This window comes from Netta rufina (assembly GCF_964035555.1).
Source record: "Netta rufina genome assembly, chromosome: 2".
Lineage (NCBI taxonomy): Eukaryota > Metazoa > Chordata > Aves > Anseriformes > Anatidae > Netta > Netta rufina.
This window is the reverse complement of record NC_140124.1, coordinates 10,386,058-10,406,137: the sequence shown is the minus strand read 5'-3', so window position 1 is coordinate 10,406,137 and position 20,080 is coordinate 10,386,058. Positions and strand designations below refer to the sequence as shown.

General features: G+C 36.6%; 1 protein-coding gene across 2 annotated transcripts in view; it reads left to right on the top strand.

Moving 5' to 3' along the window:
• The window catches only part of ESYT2 (extended synaptotagmin 2), an 80,633-nt gene that overhangs the window by 46,001 nt on the left and 14,552 nt on the right, over positions 1-20,080 (top strand). The window contains exons 7-14 of one of the 2 annotated variants that reach the window (XM_084283008.1): positions 3,983-4,038; positions 9,975-10,095; positions 10,676-10,852; positions 11,274-11,356; positions 12,694-12,742; positions 13,464-13,553; positions 13,860-13,955; positions 17,006-17,107. In XM_084283008.1, the coding sequence (XP_084139134.1) occupies positions 3,983-4,038; positions 9,975-10,095; positions 10,676-10,852; positions 11,274-11,356; positions 12,694-12,742; positions 13,464-13,553; positions 13,860-13,955; positions 17,006-17,107 (774 nt within the window). The remainder of the gene's footprint in view (positions 1-3,982; positions 4,039-9,974; positions 10,096-10,675; positions 10,853-11,273; positions 11,357-12,693; positions 12,743-13,463; positions 13,554-13,859; positions 13,956-17,005; positions 17,108-20,080) is intronic. The other variant, XM_084283009.1, reaches the window with a different exon arrangement.

Below are 20,080 nucleotides of genomic sequence, written 5' to 3'. Positions count from 1 at the left end.
ATTGATTCTGCAGTATCTTATTAGAAAGCTCCTGCTATTTCTAAAGGTAAAGGAAGAATGTTATTCATAGTTGAGCAGTGTCTAAAACTTCACATTTCTGTTCTCTGTACTGCTTCTATTTTGCTGTGGACACTTTGGGAAAGCGTTATTGGGGTTTGAGGCAGAACAATAAAAATGTGTTTTGTTTTGTTTTTTTAATTGCTGTCTCACTTTTGTAATTTTTGTATCTGTTGAGATACTGAACATAGCTCTTGGGCAAAAATCACTATAGGAAATGGATGGGTAAAGGAAATACTTCATAATTGGGAAGGGAAAAAGGGAGGACAGAAAGGCCCATTTCGCTTCTCTTACTCTATAATTAAATACATACATCTGGCTGAAATTTCTTGTTTACTGCGTTTCAACCCACACAATATAGAATTATGTGAAGAAAGAAAATAAATTGAATAGAACTTAATAATGAAATTTTGCTGTCATTTTGAGAGCTGTTCCCTTCTGTCTGATTATGTAATGACAGAATGAAAAATGGATTTGACATTGATTCTTTTGCAGTCTGGGAAACTTCAAGGGTTTAGAAAAATTGCATTTAATGGAAGCAAATAGATAAATTGCAATGATCTGGATAACCTTGTAGTTATTTAGTCCTAAGTGCCTCGGTTTCTAAATGTTAAACTAAGTCACGTTTTAGTTGACGGAGGTGGAGTGAAAGCTGCTTTGGATCATTCCCCAGAGATTAAGGTAGATGTCTGTATTAGAGAAGACCTCTTTCTGTCTGTCTTCTGACTACACAGAGATGCAAGAGTGTTAATATAAAGGAGGTTAAAACAAATTTGAAGGCATTTTCTGAATGGCTACCAGTAGAGCAAGTGCTAAATATTAAGCATATATTGGAACCTGTGGGTTTATTCACCCTTCTCAACGTCATAGTTTGGAAGGCACTAATCTTATAGCCTGGATGTTACAAGATGCATTTTTTTCTCTTGTAGTAGGTTTTAGGAATCACAAAATGTTCAAAGTTGAAAGGGACCTCTGGAGATCACCCTCTCCAACCTCCCTGCTTGAGCAAAGCCACCTCGAGATGGTTGCCCAGGACCATGTCCAGGTGGCTTTTGAAGCTGCCAAGGATGGAGACTTCACAACCTCTCTGGGCAACACTGCCAGTGCTCTTGTCAGCCAGTAAAAAAGTGCTTCCTGATGCTTAGAGGGTGTTCCAGTTTGTGCCCATTGCCTCTTGTCCTGTCACTGGGCACTGCTGGAAAAAGCCTGGCTCTGTCCTCTCTGCATGCTTCAGGCATTGATATTGATAAGGTCCCCTCTAAGCCTCCTCTAAGCTCAACAGTCCCAGCTATCTCAGCTTTTCCAAATCCCTTTTCCAGCCCCTTAATCATCTTCTTGGCCCCCTGTTGGGCTTTTTCCAGCATGTTCATAGAATCCTAGAATGGTTTGGGTTGGAAGGGACCTTAAAGGACATCTAACTCCAACCACCCAGCCATGGGCAGGGACACCTCCCACTAGACCAGTTTGCTCAAAACCCCACCCAGCCTGGCCTTGAACACCCCCAGGAATGGGGCATCCACAGTTTCTCTAAGAAACCTGTGCCAGTGTCTCACCACCCTCTGAGTGAAGAACTTCCTCCTAATATCTAATCTAAATCTACTCTTCTTTAGCTTAAAACTATTACTCCTTGTCCTATCAGTATACCCCCTGACAAAGACTCTCTCCCCAACTTTGTTGTAGGCCTGTAGGCCACCTTTAGGTATTGGAAGGCTGATATAAGGTTTTCCTGGAGCCTTCTACAGGCTGAACAACCCCAGCTCCCTCAGCCTGTCTTAGCAGAAGCCCCTTGATAATCCTTGTGGACTCAACCCGCCAGATCCATGTCATTCATGTGCTGTGGGCCCCAGAGCTGAACGCAGCACTCCCAGTGGGGTCTCATGAGAGCAGAGCAGAGGGGGACAATCCCCTCCCTCACCCTGCTGCCCACAGTGTTTTTTGATACAGGCCAGGACATGGTTGACTGTTGGGTCTGCAAGCGCACATTGCCAGCTCATGTTGAGCTTCTTATCCACCAACACCCCTAGGTCTTTCTCCTCAAGGCTGCTCTCAATCCATTCCCCACCCAGCCTGTATTTCTGTTTGGGATTACCCCAGCCCAGGTGTGGGACCTTGCACTTGGCCATGTTGAACCTCGTGAGGTTCGCACAGGCCCTTCTTAAACTAGTCCAGTTCCTTCTGGAAAATGTCTTTCATGTACTGGGGAACCCAGAACTGGGCACAGTGCTTGGGGTGTGGTGTGACTGAATAGAAGGGAGGGATCACCACTGTGACCTGCTGGCAATATGGTATCTAATGTGGCCCAGGATACCATTACCCTTCATTGCAGCAATGGCACATCGCTGGCTCATGTAGGTTCTTGCAGTACATCCCATGATATGGCTTGTCTTTTACTGTGGAATGTTTAGGCATTAAATCTTAATGCTTTTCCATTAAAGAGAGGATAATGATTATGAGCGAATGTATTTTTTTTTTCTCCCAAATTATCTGTTACAGGTAGGCTAAGTGCTTCATAGATAACATTGTTGAAATATTTGGCCACTATTACAAAAGTACATTAAGTAACAGTGCACCTTATGTAAGTAAGCGTATTATGTGTTATCTTTAGTCTAAGTATTCATAAACTATTAATAGATCCTTTATGAAGAATGGTATGTGCTGGTTTTTAAGTAGAAAAAGAATGTGGGGAGATTCTTTTTGCTAGTTTGTAGAAAGATGCAACATAGTTTCTTGCAGAAATCTGTTTTGTTTCAGCATTTAACTGGACCACCATGATTACTTTCTCAACTGAGGAATATCAAAATACTTTTAATTTTTTTTTCATGCAACCTTTCATAGTTCTTCTGGGTTACTTGGATTTGGAAGCATGGTGTTAGTTAAATGGGTTCGGCTTTGTTGCATATATTCAATTAAATTTTAAGCAATTAATATAAAGGTTTTAGTGAAAAAGCAAAGAAGCAAGCTTGGTTCTATTAGTTTTCTTATCTAGAATGAGAAGATTATAGGACTGAAAAGGATATTAGAATTTAGTCGTTAATGCCAACAGCACTGAAACAGAGTAAGTACCTTTACAGCGTTTTTATGTCTAACATTTAGATAAAGATCTTCACTGAAGGAAGTGTATATGATGTAGCAATGAATTATGCCTAGTAATTATTTTTGAGGACTTTTCTCACTTCAATATCTAATCATTTTGATACTTTTCTATATTGCGCTAATGGTAGAATGGATTTGTCTTTTTGTCATTGATAACAGCCTCCTTTGTGATTGCAAACTATTGTCAGGTCCTCGTTTGGCCTTCTTAATCCCAATCCTTCATTCTTTTTGTTGCTCATGTCTTCTGGATCTCTTTATGCTTCTTTTGATGCAGCCCAGGATATGGTTGGCTTTCTGGGCTGCAGGCACACGCTGCTGGCTCGTATTCAGTTTTTTGTCAACCGGTACCCCAAATCCTTCTCCACAGGGCTGTTCTCAATCCACATACCACCTAGGCTGTATTCATGTTAGTAACTGCTCATCTATACCAGATCTGTGGTGAATACACTCTTGAACAGAATCACATTTCATCATTTGATGTTTGCATAAAGTAGTTACTACATACTTATGTATGTTGGAGTGTGCATGTGTATTTTTATTTATTTACATTGAAGAACAAGGATGGATTAGAGGATGGTGCGTTGTCTTCCTTATCCTATTTTAAAAACTATCACAAATTATTTGGAGTGGAAGAGGTTTTGGTTTGCTGTTTAAAAAATTCCTGGAAACTGGTTATTAGCCTTCCACTGATCAGAATCTTTAGTCATCAGATTCATTTCCTCAGTGTTGTGAATTCTAAGTTGCTTTTCTGTTTCTTTTTCTTTTTCTTTTCCTTTTTTTTTTTTTTTTATTTTTTTTTATTTTTATTTTATTTTTCCTCTGTAATTCACAGCTTTTAGAAATTAACTGGACTGGACTGACCAATCTTCTGGATGTTCCAGGGCTGAAGTGAGTATATATAAAGCAGTATTTGATACTTCATTCCCCCCATCCCCAGCCCCCATAAAGCCATAATAAAACCAAGCTAAATCATTTTAGGTTGAATGTCTCTGATCAGTTATCTTTTAATTTAGAATTAAGCAAAATTGCTCAATATGGAAAAGGTAATGATAATGCGTGTAAGTAAATGTATGTCAGAAGTATATCTAGCAGATCTTGCTAAAAATATTTCGAAAAGATAGTTCTTAATCTGCTTTTTTTTAGTGTTCTCAGCCTTTGCAGATTTCCAGATTCTTGTGAATATCCTGTGTGCCATCTCCTAGGACAGCAGAAAGATAAAGAGCCTTATTTTTCAGGCTAGAGTGTTCGTAATATCTTGGCTTATGACTTTGTATGCCAATAAATCTCTAGTTGCTTGTGTAAAGATAGTAAGAAATACCTTAAGAGTGTGATAAAGTTAAATAAACTTTCTAATCTTTTTGTGTGCTTAAAGATTTCAATTTATTATGTGAGGATCAAATGGAGTAGCAGAAACGTTGACCATATATAGTTAGGGAAAATGCTTGGCTTATTCAGAGCTTTTCAAAATACTAAATGGTAAAACCACAAAGGAAAAAGCAGAAGTAGAGGGGAAAACCATTCTTTTTAAATTATTTTTTAGCATTGCAATAATTGTCAAAGTTGTAATAGTTACTTGAGGGCTTTTTAATATTGAGGCAGTGGCTAAGGGGATAATAAATGAATCTGATACACACTTGGGTTTTGCGACTAGCCCTTTTATTCGATCCCAGACTCTCAAGAGTTAGCAGATTCCAGATTTATTTTGATCGTCTCAAACCAAGAGATGGAATTTAGGTATTAAATTAATCCTGCAGTGCTCAGTTGCATGACTGAAGTGGTTTCTGCTTTGCTGAGACATGGGAGGCCGTTGCATGGAATCCCAGTTGAGCAGCTTGAAATTAGAACTTGTATGAAGTAGGTTAATGGCTGCAAGGATCGCTTATGTTTCAAGCCTGCTTAACACTGCCTCTGAGGAAAGAGGTTTTCTTGACGGGTGAGAAAATGGCTTCCAAAATACAGCTCCTGAGTAATAATTTGCTCTTTTGAGGTAACACTAATAAATTTACATTTAGTACTTAAGCTTATAAGGCTCTTGAGATTCATACCATGCCTGACAGGAAACACGAAAACCTCAAATGTAAACAAAGTCTCATTAAGTGTCTCAAGTTTACGGTTTCCACAGCAACTAAGCTTGGCCACATATGTGTATAATAGGGCCGTCTAGATGTGGTATGGTTCCTATAGTAACCGTAACTGGGGTGACTCATGCTCTGCCTTGCCACTAGATTTCTTCAGTGCTGTATTTGTTTTTCTTATCTGTATGGATAGGCTGTATATTTGGGTATGACAGCTTGACATACTGTTGTTATAAACAGTGATGAACACGAGATGGGTGCTGCCACAGGTACCTTTCACGTCCTGTGGCTGCTGGCTACACATTACTTGTACTTTGTAAATGTCTCCTACTAAATGAATTTGATGCAGTTGCTGCTGGAAGCTTGGTAACAACTTCCATCGTTCTTTCTATACAACTCCATGAGGAAAAGGACAAGAATATAATTCATATTCTGCTGTTAGTATAGCTCACAAGAGGAGTCAAATTCAAGTCTCTGTACGAGGAGGATCCAGGTTGTGTGAATACTCAAGTCGCATCAGGAGGGGATGTGGAGGACAGGAAGATGAATTCTATTATGGCTAGTTGAGATATACTAAAAGTACTCTGTGCAATCAGATCTGTGCCATTTCTGCACTATGAGTAGAAGACAATACAGTAAGAAAATACACAGCTGCCTTTTCTGCCCCTAAAAATTAGAGAGCTCTAACTAGAGAGTAATATAACTGAGTAGGTAACTGCTTGTTATTTTTCTGCAGTGAAGCTGAGTTTTTGAAGACGCTGTAATAAACTGCCTCAAGCATTTTACTTTTCTATTGTTTTCATGAACTGAAAAAATAATTGTACTAAGTACCAACAACTGAAACAGCTTAAGACTATGTAATTAACCAAGAACTTTTACATCAACATAAAGATTTAAATAGATACAACTGTCTCTATTGCTTGACCATTTATTTGCCTCTCTTTTCCATAGGTCACACTTCTTAGTTTAAGTAATGAAATAATGAAAAAATATATATTATTTTTACCTTGTATTTATAAAGAATGATTTTCAGCTGAGAGTATCCCACTTGGCTAATATTTGGTTAGATAAGTTTTAAACATCTGGAAAGTGTCATGTTGCTATTTAAAATTCACTTAATTCATAATTTACAAGCTTCAGTGTTCTTTTTCAGGATGTTCTGTGTTTTAAAGAGTGAGTATCTACTACCTCGTATGAGTCCAGTTTCTCTCTGTAAAATTCTGTGAAATTCCATGAATGCCAGTTCATTTTTCATATTAATTTCTCTGATGTTTTAGCAAAATTCAAGTGTTCATGTTGGGACAACACTGTGAGACCGACCTTCAGAATCCCAGAGTGGGAGTTTGGTCCTAGCAGAAATGATTGTCTTTTTGTCTTATTTAGGGAGGCCTTCAGTAGCTCCCTTTGAACACGAATTAATCTCTGATCCTTTTGCTAGGCTGGGATAGGTATATTTATGTCTGTAGCTTATTTCATAATGTATGTGATCAAAACTATTTACAAGAACACAACAACTTTTCTTTCAAGGTAGCTTTGGTACCATTGCCTGCTTGTTGTTCTCCGACCTGGGTCATGTAGAATGATTAATCGAAAAAACTGTCTTCGGGCATGCACTTTACTGAATGTAAAGGCAGAGCTTTCTCTTCTTATTGGGTAGGCAAACTAACAAAAGCAGGAACAAAGTTTCTGATGTTTGATAGCTATCTGTTGGAGACTTGTAATCAGATTTGTATTTTGAAAAGTATGCTTGTTGTTGGTGTAGCTACCGTCACCTCAGCTTTTCCTTTTTCCTTTTTTTTTTTTTTTTTTTGTCTTCTTTCAGTTTTAAGACTGTTTGAGATGTTTATCTTAAAACTTTGAGTCAACCCTAACAAAATAATGGGAGCTGTCTTCTCGGCTCGTCAGAGAATGTTTGGCATTCATAACTTGAAAACAAGACATTCGGCAAAACTGAACTGAGGAAGTTTGAAAAGCACCACGTGTTACAGTGACAACTAAAGGAAGCTATTTATTTTCAAAAATATGATTATCTTGTGGTAGTTGTTTTAAGAAATACTGAAACTGTAAATCTGTAGGGATTAGCATTCCCATAGAATAAAAGTCTTTGTAAATATGACCGGATAAACTCTGCAAGAAGGGAAAGGGAATGAAGACTCCTATCTAGGACAAATTTAAACAAATTAAATTTAACAAATTAACTTGAGAAGAAACTTTGCCTATATGTAATGTATTAGCATCATCCACTGACACTTTCAGAGAATAAACATGTGCCTGGGTAGCCCTGTCTTGATGTAACCTTGAGTTTCCTCTGTTCCTGTTGTACTGGATGCCATTAAAAAGCTAGCAAATGGATTTACAGTAGATGTGTTTAAGAAAACTGGTGTCACAGATCTAAGTGACCAGTAAATGTTTTTTATGAAAACTCTTGCTCCCCTCTACCTCCCCCAAAATCAACTTTTTATACAACCTAAAGATTTGTAAGCAAATAAATTAAGTAGTCTGTTATAGTCAATTCACTGAATGTAAAGCGACTGTCTATAGGAGTTGGCCAAATGACATACTGGCTCTTCTAAAAGACATTGGTACTGGCAGTTGCATCAGTAGCGTTGTTTTTTTCCAGTCAACAGTAATGTTACATTTTGGTGTCAATAGCAAGTTTTCTTCCCTTCAGGCTGTACTATTCTTTTTTTTTTTTTTTTTTTTTTTTAGTAATATTCCTAGCAAATCCTGTTCTGTTACAGTTTAGCACTCAGAGCTAAGATGGTAAGTATTTGAGGTTAACTGGTAATACTCCACCCATTACTGTAATCACAGGCTCCAGTTGTTGTCACACCATTATGCCTTCACTTTGCTATGTTTTATTTGAAGGCTGAAGCCTCTCATTATGGGCAAAAATTGCTCAAGAATCTTGTTTTCATCTTTTTTTTTTTTTTTTTTTGTAGAAATTCTGCATAGCACATCTCAGATCTTTTGTTTAGCTTGTGACCAACCATCTAATGAAGATAAATTTTCACTTAGGAGTTTGAACTGCTTCACTGCTGCAGAAGTTTCAGTGAAGTATTTTAGTGAGAGAGATTTCACGCAGACAGCTCCCTTGTGTGTTTACCCGTATAAACTAGAAACCAGGCTGCTGCGTATGAGTTAAGTGAAAAGTGCAGCTTCACAGGCTGTAATCCTGAGTTGTCCTCGCCCATTCTAGTGGGTACATTTGTGGTGAGGAAGGGCCACCAAGGGGAGGCATGCTCTACAGGTTGCAAGTCTCTGACATGAAAAAAATATAAAATGGGCCAGGTTGTATTTAATGGGTTAATTCTGGTACCCTTCTCTACCATAATGTTTTTATTTATTGTTATCTGGTAAATTTTCTCCCAAAATGAAAATGTAACATATATTACTTATAATGTAATGTACATTTATTATATATACACTGTATAAATGTGCTAGCTGCTTGAGTCAGAACTACTCTCAGCTGCAGGTTCAGTCATAGAAAAGCTTCACAAGGTGATTACTTACAAGTGCTTAATCTGAAAAAATGCATGCAGTAATCAAACATATTATCTGCATCTGAATTTCATAAAGACTGTAAAAGGAGAATCTTAAAGGAAGTGTACTTAGGTGGAGAACTCATTTATCCCTGGAACATTTTCACCCGCTTTAGCAAGAGTGCACCTGCAGTTCAGAACACCTCGAGTACTTTTCATCATTTTCTCTCTGAGCCTTTCTAGATACTGCCAGCCTCTCCCTGAATCCTCGTCTTCAGTGAATTATTCCACTCCTATTCTGTCTTCTGCCAGTGTAGGCAGTGCAGCTAATCAGGGGTGTTTGTCTGACAGCGTCCTGATCTGTTCTCAGTTCAGACCCAAACTGGGTGAACCCTTGGCTTAGGAAATGTTAGGAGGTTGGGTTATTTAGTGATTCATTACCACTATGATTGTACCGCCACTCCCTTTTTACGAGCATAAAACCTGTTTTACTTCCCTAGGCTATATTTTACTTGTCCACAGAGCATGCTTCCTTTGTGTTTCTGTTTAAATGACAGTTCTTCTAGCTCCAGAGGACAACTTGCTTCATAACAATACAGCAGCAGTTAGCCAAACTTTCAGGGACAGTTAAGTCATTACTGAAATATAAAAGTAGGTTAACAGTTAACATCTGCTTGGTTATATGCAATGCAGGCAAGAAGACTTATGCAATAGCCCTTTACCCTGGGTGGCTTTGAAAAGGCGAGGGGGAACTTGGGAGAACTTTTATATTCCCGTCCTTGGTTTGTGTTATTCACATATCAGCTGCTTCCACCTGGTGGCCATTTTGGCAAGAATACTTTATTAAAAAAACGAAAAAGTTTAAAAAAAAGTTTTTAAGAATAGATTTGGTTTCTACACCCCTCAAGAAGGGCAAATATTTGTCCATTTAGGTTGTTAAGCAGCAAAAGATATAAGTGGTAGCTGTTAACAAATTGCAATGCTATGAGGATGTAGAGATTTGTTTTCTGTTCTGCATTGTTTTCCCTCAAGACATGTTTACCTTATTCTAAAAGTGGCAATAAATACTCTTAGCTTCTAAACGTGATTAGAAAATCTACATTAATACTTAGATTTATTTCAGTGTGTTTTTTATCCCTTAAAAAAAGGGATCTCAAGTGTTAATATGGTTTTCTATAAAGTTTCATGCTTGAGCTGCCTCAGTATGTTAGTGTGACATAGTGTGTTTAATTCCCATGAAGTAACTGAGTATTGTTTTCTCCAACAGTGGCTTATCGGATACAATAATATTGGATATAATATCCAACTACCTGGTCCTCCCAAATAGAATTACTGTTCCCCTTGTCAGTGAAGTGCAGATTGCTCAGTTGCGGTTTCCTATTCCAAAGGTATGTATGTTTCTGTTAATAGTAATAGTTTGGCATTTAATTTTTTTGTTGTAGTAATTGTCTGAGGTATGTACATCCGTATGAATTTCTAATATTTTTTATTGCAGTAGTAGAGGTTACAATGAATCTGTTCGCTTTAAATAACCCCGTTTATAAATAATTTTATGGTGTTTGATAATAACACTGAGAAGGACTTTTTTTGTTTTGTTATTTTTCACATATTACCTGTAAAGCATAGTTCAACTGTGTGGATTAAAAATTATGTAACATGTTTTATATTATTACTGCAAAATGTGCTTTTTACTTGAAAGCTGTTACTACTTAGTGCTACTATGTTCCAGTAGCATGGCATTTCTTGATATAATTGGTATATTTCGGATTACTGATGACAATTTATTTTTTCTTCAAGAATTTCTCTGAGTCTTAGGTGTTTTGTGTGATATCTCTTGATCCACTGTGTGTCCAAACCAAGTTTCATCTTAAGGAAACTGCATTGGAAATTATAAAACATACATTACATGAACTGTCATGGCATGGAAACTTTCAGATTACCACATAAACTCATCCTTTCCTTTTTCAGGGTGTTCTAAGGATACACTTTATTGAAGCTCAGGACCTGGAGGGTAAAGATACCTACCTAAAAGGGATTGTTAAAGGAAAGTCAGATCCTTATGGAATCATCCGTGTAGGCAACCAGATTTTCCAAAGCAAGGTCATCAAAGAAAATCTCAATCCAAAATGGAATGAAGTTTATGAGGTATAATCAATAGAAATGTGTTTCACATTTTGTAATGTGGTCGTCTAAAATTTCTTTTACTAAAGAAAATACTCTGGAGACTTTCTTGAGGAAGTTTTTGATGTTTCCCTCTAAAAGTCCAAAGTTCTTTAACAAACAGCAATTCTCCATTGATGTATGTGACTTTGTCTAGACTTAGCAACAGTAATTCTGAAAAGTTGTCCCCTAATACCAACATGAACAGGAAAAAAAAAAAACAAAAACACAACTGAAAAGCTCTTACGCTTGCTCAACTCATAAAATCACATATTTTTAAAGTTTTTGCTTGTTGATATGTGTTAATACACAAAGACACTGCTGTTTCGGTATTTTATTGTTACTGTGCCATTTGACAAAGCCAGTTAGTTTTACCATAGACAATGCTGTCTTACTCTACTTCCAGGCCTTAGTATATGAACATCCAGGACAGGAGCTAGAGATTGAGCTCTTTGATGAAGATCCAGATAAAGATGACTTCCTTGGAAGGTAAATGTTATGGAGAAAATGTGTGTACATAGTGAAAAGAGATTAAATATTTTGATGTAACTTTTTTTTTCAATTTTTTTTTAACTTGTATTTCTGCTGTGTTACTGCATTTATAAATTACTTTTCAAATTTTGCTATTAAGTAGTTTCCTAATTCCTTGGACTCTACATGTAATGAAAACAAATTTGTATTAAAATATGCTGTGTGTATTTATACACATATGTATAAACATATTCATCTAAATAAATTAAGGTAAGTGTTGTGGATACCCAGAAAAGGGTGTTTTGGTTTTTTATGAATTGTACTGTACCTGCTTTAATATTCTTAAGCTAGAATTGAATCTTAAAATACATTAACTTCATCTGAAGAAATAATTATAAATGTGTATTTTCCTCATGAGAGTATTTTTTTAATTGGCTAGCTCAGTTTATTTTTCCTCTACGAGGTGATCTTAGCAATTTGGTTAAAGAAAAAGTATTGCTATAATGCTTTCGCAAACATTACTCACTCTTAGATTCCATAGGCCTACGTTTAGTGTTTACCCATAAGCATTTCAGGGTTTTAGTCAGCTTCTTTCACCAGTAATTTGTCAACTTTATTTCTTGCAGAGTTTTGGAGCTTCCCATTGTTGCTTTCCATACAGAGTAGAACTCCCTTATCTTTCCAGCTCCTTCTCTCTTAACAGGAGCAACAGTACCTACTTCTCTTCTCATTTAAATAAAGAAGTAGGTAGTACTAAGGCTTCTTTTCTTTGCACTTCCCTAATCTTACATTGAAGTGGTGGGGGGGAAGAGTGGCAACTTGATCATAATGTGTATACTAGTACTAGTAAAACAAAAGGCAAGACAAATGTTCATACACCAGCATGCATTTGTCTGCAGTATTTAATTTTTAGCAGATTCCCTGGTACACTTTTGGTTTGTGCAAACCAAACCAAATTGTCTCTGTCAGACAATTCTAAAGCATGAATTTGGTCATAACATATGTCCAGGGGCTAATTCCAGTGGGTAGTTTGGATGTGGTCATGGTTTTGAGAGCTTAGTCATATGTGTATGAACCATATTTTGCCAGTTGCCCTCATAGCTACAAAATGGGCTCTAGTACAGGCATATTTTCTATCATCCTGCATTCCATCCTGGCTCAGACAGTTTCTCTCTACTTTTTTCTCTCTTAGGGGCTAAAAGAATAGTATTGTTTTGCTCTTTTGCTATCAGTGGAAACCTGGATACTCAGCAAGCACAGGGTGGGGGTTGAGCTCTGTGTTAGACTTTTTGCTTCTTGTCTAAAGCACTTTTTTGTTTGTTTTGTTGTTGTTGTTTGTTTTCTTTTTTTCCTAGTTTGATGATAGATTTAATTGAAGTTGAAAAGGAACGACTTCTAGATGAGGTAAGTGTTGGGTAAGTTATGGTTTAAAAAAAACAAAACAAAACAAAAAGCAAACAAAAAAATGCAACAAAACATGTTGTACATTTAGTTGTTCTCACATTTTTTCCTGAAGATAGTTCCTGAATAATCTTAACGATAGTGAAATAGATCCCTTGATGAATAATGCAGTGGTTTAAAGGATAGCTGAACTGTTGAATGAAGCCCTTCTTCTTCTGCCATTGGGTTTTAAGCTCACTAGTATGTGAATGCAAAAAATGGTGACTTAAGTATTTGGTAAGGGATTTTTCTTCCATGATAATAGTTATTTGCCTGGATTAACTACTTTTAGACTTTAATTAAACTAATGTAGAGGAAAGTGGAAGTTTTATCCTACAATAAACAGCAATGTTATTAGTGATGTTATGTATTAGTTTGTATTTGCAGAACAGCTTTAAAGAACTCAAAGAATTCTCTTGATGTTTTAAAAATGCCTTCACAGGACAACATAGAGGTCTGCATCGGTGGTTTTGTATGACAGAACTGAATAGTTATACATTGTCGTAAAATTTAGTGTGATACAGGACATTTTAAACAATATATTAGATCTTTTTAGTTTATACAAATTCCAGCTCTAATAGATCTCTAGTGTGTTCTAAAATTTCCTAAATTTCCTGAAGAGCCGATTGCAGTTATGTATTTCTCTGGTGTCAGATTATTTCACACTACTTTGCTTAACTTTTAGTGGTTTACTTTGGATGAAGTGTCCAAAGGAAAATTGCATTTAAAACTGGAGTGGCTCACATTGATGCCAACGGCAGAAAACCTAGACAAGGTATTGAAAGAACACATTAATTTTCTCCTAATCTTCCCTCCCCCCCCCCCTTTTTTTGTGTGTGTGCACATTTTAATATGTAAGTGATTTAATTCTTTAGCTGTAGCGAATTTGGATAAACCTCTAACTTTATTCCAAGCTGTCTGTCTTTAGAGATCTCAAATGAGTCATACCTGTCAACGTACTTCTGTAGCATGGGATTTTTAAAATGCTTTTTCCTTCTTTTTCTTTTCTCTTAATGTTATGGTTTGAGAATATCAGCCAACATTTCTCAGTATGGTTACTCACAGTATGGTTTTTATTTAGGTGCTAACTAGCATTAGAGCTGATAAAGACCAAGCCAATGATGGACTTTCTTCTGCATTACTTATTCTCTATTTGGACTCAGCAAGAAACCTGCCTGTAAGTTATATTCTCATGGATGCCCTTTTCTCATAGGTATCTCTTGCTTACTTCCAGCATGTCTTGCTTGGTAGTATGGCACACTGCTTCACTAACACACCTTAAGCCATGTGTTCTATTCTTTCTCTTTTTTTCAAAATGTGTAATGTAAGGTCCATATTTCTAGTAGTATGGTAATATATTTATATAATTAATAAAACATTACTCTTAAATCAGTGTGATTTTTTCTTTAAAGAATGCTCCTTTCCTGGACTTGAAAGGCTGCATGTTTTTATTATGCAGTGTTTTCCATAAATAGTATGGGATCAGCATGGGGAATTATAAGAACTAACTGGGAAAAGGCCTACTTCCTTGAATTCAGGTAAACTTGCTTGCTTTGGTTTAGGATATCTGTGGTAGATTTGAAGGAAATGAAGTTCTCAACATGAAATTTATGGCGTGCGGTTGATGTTACAGTGGCAGAATATTTGTATGAGATTTCTGTCAGGTTGGCGTTTGGAGTAATGTTTATTTGCCTGTGTAAAACGCACATAAAACATGTTTCTGTCGTTATATGGATTATACTATGGCAGTGTGAAGTAATTTGTCTGTGGTGAGCACAAACTGTATTTAGTTTATTTCAGGTTAGCAGTGTTCTGTTCATGGTTGAAATTATGGCAGTAATAAAGTAAACCCCACCATAAATAGATAGGGGAAGCACTGAATTTTTCCATTTTTTAGCATGTTCTAGCATGTACAGAGCAGTGCTTGAAAGAAGTATTATGGGAGATTTTAAAAGCTAAAGAGATGTACCTCATTTGGAATAGTCCTGTATTATCTTCTTAACCTCACTCTATTGAATTTGGGGGAACTCCGTAAATTAGCAGAGAGAGTAAAGTTACTCTAATACAGAGTAAACATAAATAGAATAGAATTATGGCATGCTTAATATTAGTTTCATAATACTGCAACACACAAAAATGTGTCTGCCTTCTGTTTTGTGTGCTAGATTAAATTGAACCCACGTCTTTATTTTTTTGTTAAACTACTGGATTTTCACAGAATCACAGAATTTTCACAGAATCACAGAATTTTCTAGGTTGGAAGAGACCTCAAGATCATCGAGTCCAACCTCTGACCTAACGCTAACAGTCCCCACTAAACCATATCCCTAAGCTCTACATCTAAACGTCTTTTGAAGACTTCCAGGGATGGTGACTCCACCACTTCCCTGGGCAGCCTGTTCCAGTGCCTCACAACCCTTTCAGTGAAGAAGTTCTTCCTAACATCTAACCTAAAACTCCCCTGGCTCAACTTAAGCCCATTCCCCCTCGTCCTGTCACCAGGCACGTGGGAGAACAGGCCAACCCCCACCTCGCTACAGCCTCCCTTGAGGTACCCATAGAGAGCGATAAGGTCGCCCCTGAGCCTCTTCATTTTACTTAAATGAAGCTCTAAAAGTTTGTTAAAATACACTGAAGTCTCTTAATTAAAAAGGAATAATTTATAGTTATATCATCCACCATCTCCTAACAATCCCCTAAGTTTTTCCTTACAATCTTGCTTTTCTGTTTTACAATAGTTTATCTAGGAAATATGTAGAGGCTTTGTCATAAGTTTTAGTTTGTTCCCTTCCTATTTTAAATATTCTTTAGCATTGTCTCCCTCTCTTACAGAGGTTAAGCTGCAAACTGTGTGTTTTACGTACTTTTGGAGATGGTATTTTTGTTTCAGTGTTTCAATCAGTACTTGTGATCAGTAGATCTCTAAACTCTAGGGCATGGAATGGGGAAGGAAGTTCCTTGCCCAAACCTGACTACTTAGCTACAGAATCCCAAATTTCTCCTTGCTATTTTGTTTACGGTATAGCATTGCATGGGTAGTGTTGGGGAATAAGGATGGTCGTAGCATGGAACCAGTTTATCCCTTTGTTTTTCTTGTTCTGCCAGCCCATAAAAGTAGTTGCTACAAATATCTCAGTATTTAATTGCAAGTCATTCTCTGTCCAGTAATCTGCTAAAGAATATGATAGAAACTAGCATTGAACACTTGAAAAGTCCAAGCTTACAACAATAATAAATACAATACTGTTTTAAATTCAAATTGTCCAGAAACAGATACGAATAGGCATTACAATTGGGTTGGAGGGAAAATACCATGGAAGGACAGCTTCTTGTGTCAGGACTGAAAGGATTTTTATAGATTCTGTAATGACAATAATTTGATCTTGTAAGGGAATTCCTACACAAAATACAGCAAATTATAGTGAATACAGCTCTTTTTATGTCCATTTGGTTGCGATATGGAACAACAATTACAAGATTAAACATAGGCTAAACAGGATAGCTTCTCAAGTTGTGTTCATACTCATTGATAGGGTTGCTGTAGTATAATAGTAAAATTGCTTTTTTTGGATTGTTTATATTTATGGGGAACAAAAGGTTAAAAGACAACAAAGTCTCACTTAGAATTATAATATTTATTAATAGTTTTGAAGACTTGTCCACAGCTTTTATGTTAAAACTGAAATATTTTCTGGATGAATAAGAACTTTTTATTGCCTTCAAAATGGATTTTTTTTAAGTTATTGCTGATCACTGATACATTTAGATTTAGCATCAGCCTTATTTTGTTTGAGTTACAGTGGATCCCTATCAGACTTTTTTTTTTTTTTTTTCACAAATGCATTGTAGTTGTGAGCTTGTGAGCATTAGGATGATTTATCAGAAATATGTTTTATGTGAAATAGAAATGGCTTAGAAGTCAGGTCTCTAAACTTAGTTGGAACTGCCATATAAATCCGAACTACCAAGAATAAACCAGGAAAGTTGTGTTAATATATTTCAATAATTAATTAATAAAAAAGCAAAAAAAATATCAAGTTGCCGTGCTACAGAAAGTTGTTTAACTGTTGAAACTGTTCATAATGACAAATATTTTTGTTATCTGCTGTTTTCTCTGGAATCCTTTGACTGTCTTCTTTAACTTTCTTGTGTAGTAAAGCTGCTTATGCATTCATTCTGCCACAATCCCATCACTCTGCTTTCTCCTTCCATTTCCATCTTCCTAAGAGTATCTACGAGGGAAACTTTGGGTGTGGATACTTAAAAGAGAGGAGAGCATCGGGACTAGTCTTTTGTGAAAACACTACCTCACTCTATAGAGCACTATTTGTGAGTTCTCTGGTGTTATTTGTATTGTACCTTTTATCTGCCAGAGTGTGTATTAGTGCTACTAAAGCCACTCACTCTAGTGGATTGAGAGCATGCAATTTGTTTTGCTGCATGGTTTCAACAAGTGTGCATTGTTTTTTTTGTGCTATTTTTCTTGCATTTTAAAGGCTATTTAAATTTCATTGATCAGCATATCATTGGGTAAGTAATTAACCTTTCATGATAAAAACCCAAGATAAGTTTGTTGTAAAAGCTTTTACATTTAACTTAAATTGGTGATTCATTGAGAAACAAAATGCATACTATACTAGCACGCTGTGTGCTGGCAATTGTTGGCTTTTATTGTAAAGGAAAGAAAATGTAATAAATACTACAGCCAGCATCTCAGAATCTTTAATGGTGATGCACTCAACATTTCTAAGAACTTGCAACCTTTCCACACAGGTTCAAGTATTGAGCTAAAAATGGGTGTGATTCTTTGTGCATCCCAAACTATAAATTCCCTTGTAAATTCTGTTTCACTCCATGATGCTCCTTGTTTTGCAAATTCCCAAGCTCCTTTTTTTTTTTTTTCTTTTCTTTTTTTTTCTCCAAATTAGTCTGTAGTCAGGAAAATCCAGGCTAGGGAGAACCAAAAGTTAATATTTTTGCTTTAATTTAGTGATAGGAGATTATTGCAAACTAATGAGCCTCTGAATACTTACACCTAAGTCTGTAAACACAACCTTGGTATTCCCAGAAAGAATAGGAGTCTGTTCAGAATAAGAACTCTTTTGCCAGGGAGGTTGTTATGCCACTGCAGATTGTGCAGATTTAATTTGTAGATGGCTGCTTTTCATTCGTATCATAAACTTTGATTTGAAAACACTCTTCCTCCTTCTCCCTCCAATAAACCAACAAAACCAAATCATTTTCTTGGTCTTTTCAGTTAGTTTCTTTGTAGGGATTCATTTTCCAGTATCAAAAAACTTTGCATCTACTAACCAAATCGCATAAAATTTAATGACTAAGATACACAGTTCTTAATCATAGATACTTATATTTTTGGAGAAACACGTGTAATTTATTGGTGTCATAAGGATTCAAACCACATACTGCATGGTTTAGTTCTCTTGGTGCTAAAACTGATTAGTTGCTGTTTTAATTATAAAAACTATAGATATATCATTTAAAAAAAAAAAGTTTGATAAAAGTGTCGACTTGATGTCATTGTTAGAACATTTCATCTAGATATGACAGCACCTAATGAGACACAGGACAAAACTTTCCAAATCCATGAAGCTATTTGCAAGTCATGGTGGAACTGTTTTAAGATAGCTATGTTTGGGTTTTCTCCAACAACACTGTCAGCTGGCTTGTTCTGCAGTTGCTGTTGGGTACCAGTCTTGCAGCAAGCAAAGGGACAATTTATGGCTGGAAGGTAGGAGAGAGGAGAGGACTGTCATAGCCTAGAGATAACAGTTGTAGAACTGCCCATCATTTTAAATGTCTTATGCACACACCTCTAAGTTCAGGTATCTAACTGACATGTCTGAGTTATTTTGGGGGGCTGTGGATGTGTTTGGTGGCTGTTAAAAAGGGCTTTTACTTCATTTGCAGGAGAGGAACAAACAAAGCCCTGAATGCTCAGACTCTTTCTGGTTGTTTTTATTGACTGCTGGAAACCTAGATTCATGGCACCTAATTCAGACGTTTACCCATCTAAATCTGATTTATCTTAAGGATTATGAACTGTGCTCTTAGTATAATTTCTAGAAGTACATAATACTAGTTTTATGATATATTGTCATATATATACATATTAATTTAGTGTGTATATATATATAACATCTAAATTACCTGTATTTTAAATCAGCTCTTCCAGGTCAGTCACTGTCTTCTGGTTATCAGCTGAGAGATTTAGAAACTTCTAAAGCACCATTTGAAGCCCAAGAAAAAAGTTAGTGAGTTAGCATAAGTAATGAGTTGCACACCACAGTGTATCAAAAAAGCATTTGGCTTAATAACAAAACAGCTTGTTAGGTGCCATATAACTTATGGCCTTGCTATACTAGGATTTACTGCAAAAGTCATTAGCCATTAGAGAATACTAACCAGAAGTTGGATTTATTTCATTGTGTTAGTTGTCAGTATTACTCTTGGATAACTGTCCCCTTTTCATGTAACTCAGAGATGCTCAGAACCATAGCAAGAAACTCAGAGATGCTCAGAACCATAGCAAGACAGCTTTGTAATCCAAGACAAGACCTTTCCTTTTTTTTTATTGAATACTCCAATTTCTTCTCCTAGTCTCCTCCCTCCCAGCCTTTCAGCCACCTTCCTCATGGACCTGCAGCTCCTTCCCTTGAAACCTGAAGTCTGGCTTAAACATTTTTGCCCCAGCTGGTATCCCTGTTGGCCTTCCTTGCTATGATTCCAGAGGAACTGAGACTTGTGCAATAGCCAGGAATCACTGGTTGCCTACCTTTATAATTGATGACAGAGGTTTGTTTTGGGCTTTTAAAACCCCTTGGAACAATAACGTAGGGGAAAAACTGTGTATTGCATTTGCAGGTAAAATGCAAGGGAAGGATGGCCAGTAAGTTTGAGGGGCAGTTTATAAATTAAAATGATACTGATGATCTGCACATATGATCTGAAAAATTAGGTGCTTTTCAAAAGAGGACATGTTATCCCATATTAACATGGGATAAGAAGGGCTGTCTGACAGGAATAGATCTGTAGTCATGCTGTATCATGTTGTTACAAAACATAAATACCATCTTGACTATAGAATGGAGTGTAGCCTCTAAGATGTGTGGACTAATCCTTCTGTTCTGCTTTGACATTAGTAAGGCCCTGATTTTGGACACAGCTATTGAGGATGGAGACCAACTAAAATGAATCTGGAGGGCAGCAGTGATGATAATGAGTAAGCTAGAAAACATGACCAGCAGAGAAAGAATAACAAGAATGCGCTGAGCCTTAGGAGAA